At 51.1% G+C, this 8,009-nt stretch overlaps 2 protein-coding genes across 2 annotated transcripts; both read right to left on the bottom strand.

Moving 5' to 3' along the window:
* Positions 1-2,474: 2,474 nt before the first annotated feature.
* Positions 2,475-5,365, bottom strand: LOC135829258 (uncharacterized protein K02A2.6-like). The gene is made up of 2 exons (XM_065341660.1): positions 4,889-5,365; positions 2,475-4,748 (listed from the first exon to the last, which is right to left on the bottom strand). The coding sequence occupies exons 1-2, from the start codon at positions 5,363-5,365 to the stop codon at positions 2,475-2,477; spliced, it is 2,751 nt and encodes a 916-aa protein (XP_065197732.1).
* Positions 5,366-5,430: 65 nt separating this feature from the next.
* On the bottom strand, positions 5,431-6,348 carry LOC135829257 (uncharacterized). Its single transcript, XM_065341659.1, has one exon. It carries the CDS (start codon positions 6,346-6,348, stop codon positions 5,431-5,433), a length of 918 nt encoding a protein of 305 aa, XP_065197731.1.
* Positions 6,349-8,009: the final 1,661 nt, after the last annotated feature.

Below are 8,009 nucleotides of genomic sequence, written 5' to 3'. Positions count from 1 at the left end.
CAGATTTTAGCACTTTTTCAGCTAAAAAAAGCTCAAAAAGGCCGATAATAATGACAGTTCGCATTTCACTCATTGCATGAGGTCAACGCATCTGTTAACAATTTCGAGCCAAGCAGCTCTATCAGAAGCAGATTGCACAGCATCCAGAAGCGACAGATTAATGCATTGTAAGTCTTTCTTGACAACGTCGATCCATCTCAGACGAGGTCGTCCTCGGGGTCGTCCTCGGGGTCGTCGTATGTCTGTTGTGTTGATTGACATTAGGAGGGCTTGGAAAGAGGACGATTCTTCGCCTTCCCTCACTACATGGCCGAACCACAGCAGTCTCCGTTGCCTGCAGACTTGGGATAGTGGGGTCTGCTTGGTTCTGGCATACAGCGCTGTATTCGAGATTCGTTGTGGGTACGTGATACCAATGATGGTATCTAGTTTCTTCCGGTGCCATACATTGACGACGTCGGTTAATGAAGTTGTTTACCGCCATCCTGCCAGGTGTGTCTTTACCACCATATTTATCGACGTCGGTTAATGTTTGCGATAAGGTCCAAGGCGCACAATTATACATACACCTCACTCCAAAGCAGCAAGCAGCGCGAAAGGCCGTGTTGCCCCTTTTCCGTACGCTGAGGAGCAAGAAAGTGGCCTGCTCACTACCGTACGACCAGATAGTCTAAGGAGGGGTGCCTCTAACTGACGAGCGTCTCGCCGAGATTCTTCACAGCAATGCATAGGACAACGTTGACCCAAAGGCACAGGCAAGTAACGTTGTCCCTGCCCATGTACATAATTCTATTCTCACAACCCCTACTAACAATGCATGTATTGAGCCCCTGCTTCCTCGTCCTCCCCCTTCTCCTCTCTATGTACATAATATCACTTCACCCCGCACGCACAATCGTTCACAGCCCAAGAATATAGCCATACATCCAGGCCCATTCATTTTAAGCACCTTGAACTGCCGCAGCATGTAGTCCAATCTAGCTAGTATCATTGACCTCATAGATCACCACCACATCGATGTTCTCTGCCTAACAGAAACATGGCTGAACAAGGCCACCCCAGACGAAGTAGTATCAATACGCGGCTTCGATATTTACCGACGAGACAGAGACAGCACCCAAACCAACTGGAATACACTAGGAGGTGGCGGAGTTGCCATACTGTGCGCATCACATCTTTCCGTACGTCGTCGCGCAGATCTAGAACACTTGGCATCAGAAATGATCACTCTGGAAATCAACGGTATCATTATTTCATGTATGTACCGGCCACCCCGTCATCATATCTCGTCCTTTACTGCTGCTATTTCCGTATTGCATGAAATCGTCGACCAAAGCCCCGTGGTGGTTGCAGGTGACTTCAATGCCAGAAACCAAGAATGGAACATTAGTGACAAGACGAATGCCGAAGGTCGACAGCTCAACACAATTTTCAATGATGTTGGACTGTGTCTGATATCAACGAACTGCGGCACTCGGCCTTCGCGTAAGTCAAACCCATCATTAGACCTTGTACTATCAAATGTGCCACGAGCATTCAAAACCTGTATTGTCGGCATGCCCCTCACAGACCACTGCCCTCTCATATGCTCCATATCGTGGTCGGCTTTGTCTACCATCCACAGGTCAGTTTCAACACCAGGAGCATGCAACGCCACCACCACGAAAACCGACATCCAAAAACGGAAAATTGATTTTGACAAGTTGCGCACCAGACTGAACACTATGCCTTTAATGGAGTGCATTGGTGGTGAGGCACACATCGACTATAGATGCCTGGCACTTTGCTCGTCCTTAGACATGGCCATCAGTCGATCAACAATTTTGTTTTCCAAACCATACCACGCAAATAACCAACCTTGGTTAAAAACTGCACACAAGAAACTCAGACAGCGTGTCAACATCGCCGAGACTTGTGTAATCCCACCCTCAAAGCTGCATACACGCTCTGTAGAAACGAATACAGAACCACCATCCGACGCGCTCGAGATTCCTACTTGTCTGCACTAGGTACATCAACACTAAGCAAAGGTAGAACAGGAGGTTACTTGTGGTGGAAACGAGCGAAACGCCTGTGCAATATTGATGGCAAGAAGTGTAATGTTCCTGAGTGAACATCAAGTTAGTTCCCGCACTCCATAGATCGACTTCACTCCACAAGTCCCAGACAACAACTAAAGTTTATTTACATAGAACAACGAAAGATAAAGATGCACAACCAGGATCCATATATGTACACAGTACGGGAATGCATATGGGTAACCGATCCCGGAACGGATCGGGTACAACAACGGGACCACAACATCTCCCTTTTTATGTTCGAAGAGAGAGAGGTTACAGAGGTAACAGCTCGAAGAATATTTAGTCATATACATACAGAGGAGATAGGGTAGAGACACACAAATACTACATGCAGTTCACGATCATCAGCGTCAGCGACTGGAGTGATCATAGCATGAGCAATGACTAATGCTTTTACAGGTCGAGTCTGTTCAGCGGCCGGGATGGACGTGCTGATCGGCGCAAGGTAGGCTGGAACTCGACATCAGCGGATGGAGGTTCTGCAGATGTAGTGACATTCAACTGCGGTGTTGGTGTTGGTTGCACATCAGGTAGCAACTTGACGTGGCGACGGTTGCGGCGGTACTCGGACAGGTTGTCGGTCGTGACAATATAGGATCTGTCGGAGACGCGGTCTGCAATCACCGCTTCGGAAGCGAGATCTTGCACCCAGACTCGGTCGCCTTGGGTCAATGGTGGCAGAGATTGTGCTCGGTGTGACGAGTCGTACGTCTCACTCTGTCGGTCTTTCTGCCTCACCTCGAACTTCCTTAGCTTGGAAATATCAGGCCAACTTGGAGCGAGGGATTCCGCTGTACATGGGAGGTGTGTGCGTAGACGACGACCAAACAAGAGCTCGGCTGGCGAGTAGCCATTTGCGAGGGGTGTTGACCTGTAACTGAGTAGGGCATCGTTGAGGCTGTTGTTGGTCTTCAGGAGACGCTTGAATGTTCGAACCGCTCGCTCAGCTTCACCGTTGCTCTGTGGGTAGTGCGGGCTACTGGTGCGGTGGGTGAGCTGCATTTGGGCTGTGAATGCGGCGAATTCAGCACTTGCGAACTGTGGACCGTTGTCCGACACAAGAGCTTGAGGGATGCCATGGATGGCGAACAGCTCGTGGAGTTCCTTGATGACGGCTCCAGAGGTAGTCTTCCGTAGCGGGATGGCGTGAATGTACCTGGAGAAGTAGTCGACAGCAATGAGGTACTCCTGACCGTCATGTTGGCAGAGGTCGACTCCTATTCTCTCCCATGGCAAAGAGGGAAACACAGTTGGAGACAGAGGCTCTGGCGGCTGAAAACGATGCTTGGTGCAGGTCAGGCAGTTCTGCACGCATTGTGAAATGGCACGTGTGATACCTGGCCACCAGACGGAGGATTTCGCACGGGCCAGGCACTTGGTTATGCCTTGGTGGCCGTCATGCAAAGTGGCAAGTGTAGCTTTGCGCTCGGATGCCGGGACTACGATCCGAAATCCGTGGTACAGCAGACCGTCGTGAACTGAGAGCGAGCCACGTTCGTTGCGGTAGGCTTCCAGGTCTGCGTTGACCTTGGTCGGCCAGCCATGGAGGGTATGCTGGATTACTTGTTGCAGGACTGGATCGTCAGCAGTGGCTGTAACGAGAGCGTGTTGCTTGGTAGGACTGCATAGAGACGACAGGACAGCGGCGATGGTGGCTTCCGAGTCACTGTGTAGGTCAGATTCGGTTGCTGGCGTGTCAGGAAGAGGAGCTCTGGACAGCGTGTCGGCGAGAACCATGTTCTTGCCAGGCACGTACTCCGCCTGTACATCGTAGCGCATAAGTCTGATCAGTAGACGTTGGCAGCGTAGAGGTACTCGGTCGAGGTCACGCGTGTTCATTAGTGGGACCAGCGGCTTGTGGTCCGTCTGAATGGTAAATCGGGGCGCTCCGTAGAGGTATTGATGGAAGTGTTCACATCCCCAGACCGAGGCGAGGAGCTCTTTCTCGATCTGGGCATACCGTTTCTCTGCTGCTGTCATGGTGCGTGAGGCGTACGCGACCGGCTTCCACTCATTGTCGTGGAACTGTAGCAGTGCAGCACCCAATCCATAGCTGCTCGCATCAGCCGTGACGATGGTCGGTGCAGACGGGTCGTAGTACGCGAGACACGGGGCTGAGGCAGCTAGGCATTTGAGCTCTGTGAAAGCTAGCTCATGTGCTTTGGTCCATTGCCACGTCGCGTCGCACCGGAGTAGCTCGCGCAGTGGGGCGGCTACGGTCGACAATGACGGCAGAAACTTGGAGAGGTACGTGAAGAGTCCGAGTGCACGACGGAGCTCTTCCACATCAGCTGGTGCTGCGAGGCGCTCAATGGCATCCAGCTTAGCTGGGTCAGGGTGGACACCCTTGTCGCTGATCCGATGGCCCAGGTACTTTAGGGACGTGCATCTGAACTTAGACTTGTTCGGATTCAGTGTCAGACCGGCATCGCGGAGTCGGTTCTCGACGGCGAGCAGAGCAGCATCATGCTCAGCCATCGATGAAGCATAGACGATGATGTCGTCTATGAACACTGCTACGTTGGGAATATCGCTGAGTAGACCTTGTAGCCGGCGCTGGAATATCTCAGGCGCGCTCGTTATGCCGAAGGGAAGGCGCTCGAACTTGAAGCGGCCATAGGGAGTGATAAACGTCGTCAGCAACGACGCTTCCTCGGAGAGTGGGATCTGCCAGAAGCCAGACGTGGTGTCCAGCGTAGAGAATATGGTAGAACCGTTGAGTTGTGCGAGCGTGTCGTCCACGGTCGGTAACGGGTAGTGCTCTCTCTCTTGACGCTGGCATTCAGGCGCTTGAGGTCTACGCATACACGCACGTTACCGTTCGGCTTGAGGACCGACACGAGGGGTGAACACCAGTCGGTCGGCTGCTCGACTTTTGTGATGACACCTGCTTTTTCCATACGCTCCAGCTCGGTGCGAACCTTGAGGCGAATGTGTATTGGAATGCGTCGAGCATTTACACAGTTGTATGGTTTGCAGTCTGGCTTCAACTCAATCTCGACTGGCTTGCCTAGCATGCATCCGATTTTCGGCTGGGCATCTGAAGAGCCAACATGAAGACGTTGTACTAGGCCCATCTGTTCAGATGTCTGCCTGCTCAACAAGTTGACACCACCAGTGGCAATGACCAGGATAGTGACTGGGTACTGTACATCACGGAACACAGCACAAGTATGGAACTCACCCTGTATCGTGAGCTGGTTCCCATCAGGCCCAATCATACGTGTCTGGCACGGACTGAGTACTGGCGGTGCAGATAAAGCGTTGTAGCTGGCCTGCGTCATAATGTTGAGATCAGCTCCAGTGTCGATTTTGAAATCGAGGTGTGAGCCGCACAGATCCAGTCGTACTATCCACGGCTCGTCAGCGGTGTGGGTAGAAGCAGCTCCAAGGAAATTTTCGCCGACGGCCCGGGGTCCGACTGCAAGTCAAACTCAGCTACATGCACATAATCGTTGTGTGCTGCACTGGCGGAGGCAGACCGGCAGACGCTGGCGAAGTGTCCAGACTTACGACACTTGTTACAAGACTTGTCCTTGGCAGGGCATTCGTCACGGTTCGATTTGTGGTCTTTGGAGGAGCCACACCACGAGCACTTCTTACTGTTGCTCGAGTCTCGTTGGGACTTGACCTGTGGTCGCTTTCCCGTCGATCCGTAACTTGCGTAAGCAGGGGACTTGCCTTGTTTCCGTTGCGGTGAGGTAGCTGCAGCAGCTTGGCTCACCCGGGGCGTTTGCTGGGCGACCTCGGCGTTTACGGACTCCGTTTTGCGTGCCAAGCTCACGGCAGTCTCGAGTGTCAGCTGAGCGTGATCCTCGAGCTGTAGCTTCTTCGAAACTTCTCGGTTCGTCATATGGGCCACCAACCTGTCGCGGATACGCTCATCGGACTTGTCAAACGCGCAATATTTGGTTGCGGCACGGAGACGACGCACATACTCTTCCACGGATTCACCTGGGTTCTGGACACACCTTTCAAACAATGTCCGTTGGTGGATTACGTTTACACCCGGGCGAAAATACTTGTCAAAGGCCTCCAGTACCTTGTCGAGTTTCTTCTTATCATCCGCGGACAGAGATAGAGACTCAAAGATAGGATCGGCTTCGGCTCCCATGGAGTAAACTAAAGTGTCTACTTGGCGTTGCCCGTCCGCCTCGTCCAATTTGGACAAAGAACTAAAGCGTTCAAAACGGGTCTTCCAGAGTGGCCATGCTTCTGGGGTGGAGAAATCGAACGGGGCAGGTACAGGAAATTTGGCAGACGACATGACTAACTGCTACTTCTGACACCATGTAATGTTCCTGAGTGAACATCAAGTTAGTTCCCGCACTCCATAGATCGACTTCACTCCACAAGTCCCAGACAACAACTAAAGTTTATTTACATAGAACAACGAAAGATAAAGATGCACAACCAGGATCCATATATGTACACAGTACGGGAATGCATATGGGTAACCGATCCCGGAACGGATCGGGTACAACAACGGGACCACAACAAGAAGCATGATATACAACTCCTAAAGGATGATGTTGGAAATCATACATCCAGCGAAGCAAAAGCTGATGCTCTTTGTCGCTTCTTCAGCGCTCAGTGCAATCAGAATCCCAACATTCATCACGGAAACCAACCACCTCCGTGTACCACCATTGCCAGTGAAGAAGAAGATCACTTCAGGTTCACTGCAATCACTCCTGCGCAAGTCTACGATGCTGCAAGAGCATTACCTGTGCACAAATCGTGTGCTGACACGCGTATCACAAACTCTGTTCTCAGCAAATGTGCGGATCTTCTTTGTACGCCTCTGTCCATCCTGTTCAACTACAGTCTAGAACAAGGTGTGTGTCCCAAGGCTTGGAAAATGGCAACAATCATCCCCATCTTCAAGAAGAGAGGCTGCCCAACTCAGCCAACGAATTATCGTCCAATATCCCTTCTCCCATGCATCGCAAAACTATTTGAAAAACTAGTCGCCAATCAGCTCCATACATACCTCAGCGCAACAAAGAAAATATGCAGTGAACAATTTGCCTATGTGAAAGACAAATCCGCCACAGACCAGCTGGTTATTCTAACGCAATATCTGGCATGCTACATTGACAAGAAGTCAAATTTCGATTTAGTCTCCCTCGACTTCTGCAAAGCCAGAGTAAACCACTCCACTCTCCTTGATCAGATCGGTAGGTTCTCAGACCCCAAAGTCACTGCATGGATACGGAGCTACTTGCAGGACAGACAGATAGCGGTACAAGTTGGGTCATGCACATCGTTACCGAAGATCACCAACTGTGGTGTGCCGCAGGGCTCACATTTATCACCTCTCTTGTTCTTAATCTACATTAATGACCTACCTACTACCATAATGCATTCCCATACCTTCCTGTTTGCGGATGATGTGACTTTACTCCACCCATACGAACACACTCCGTCCAGCCCAGCACTGCAAGCCGATTTACAAGCGTGCCAAACCTGGGCTCGAGCTAGAGGAGGCGAGTTTTCCCCATCGAAAACCTCTGTCATCAGCTATTCCTACAAGTCGGTATCGCCGTCCACAGTTGCAGCATACCAAATAGATGGGGCTCCTCTCAACGGTACCGATGTGCTGAAACATCTGGGAATTCGCTTCACCGCTAATCTGAACTTCCACCAGCATTACATAGATATGAGTGGAAAATTCAAACAGAGAATTACGTTGCTATGTTACATGGCCCAGCGCCTTACTCCCAAAGCCATGATGCTCCTTTACAAGAGCTACGTTCGACCCGTTAAAGAGTATGGTGTTGTGGTGTGGGCGTACCGGCTACCTGCTTCTGATCTGTGTGAGCTAGACAAACTCCAAGCAAGATTCATCAGGTCGTACTTGCGACGGCGTAAGTTTCGATTTGCCTTCGACACGCCAAAGCAAGATCTGAACGCATTCGCCAAACT

The sequence above is a fragment of the Sycon ciliatum genome, chromosome 13 (assembly GCF_964019385.1).
Source record: "Sycon ciliatum chromosome 13, ocSycCili1.1, whole genome shotgun sequence".
NCBI classification, from domain to species: domain Eukaryota; kingdom Metazoa; phylum Porifera; class Calcarea; order Leucosolenida; family Sycettidae; genus Sycon; species Sycon ciliatum.
Note: the sequence above shows the minus strand (reverse complement) of the source record. Positions and strands in the feature narration are given on the sequence as shown.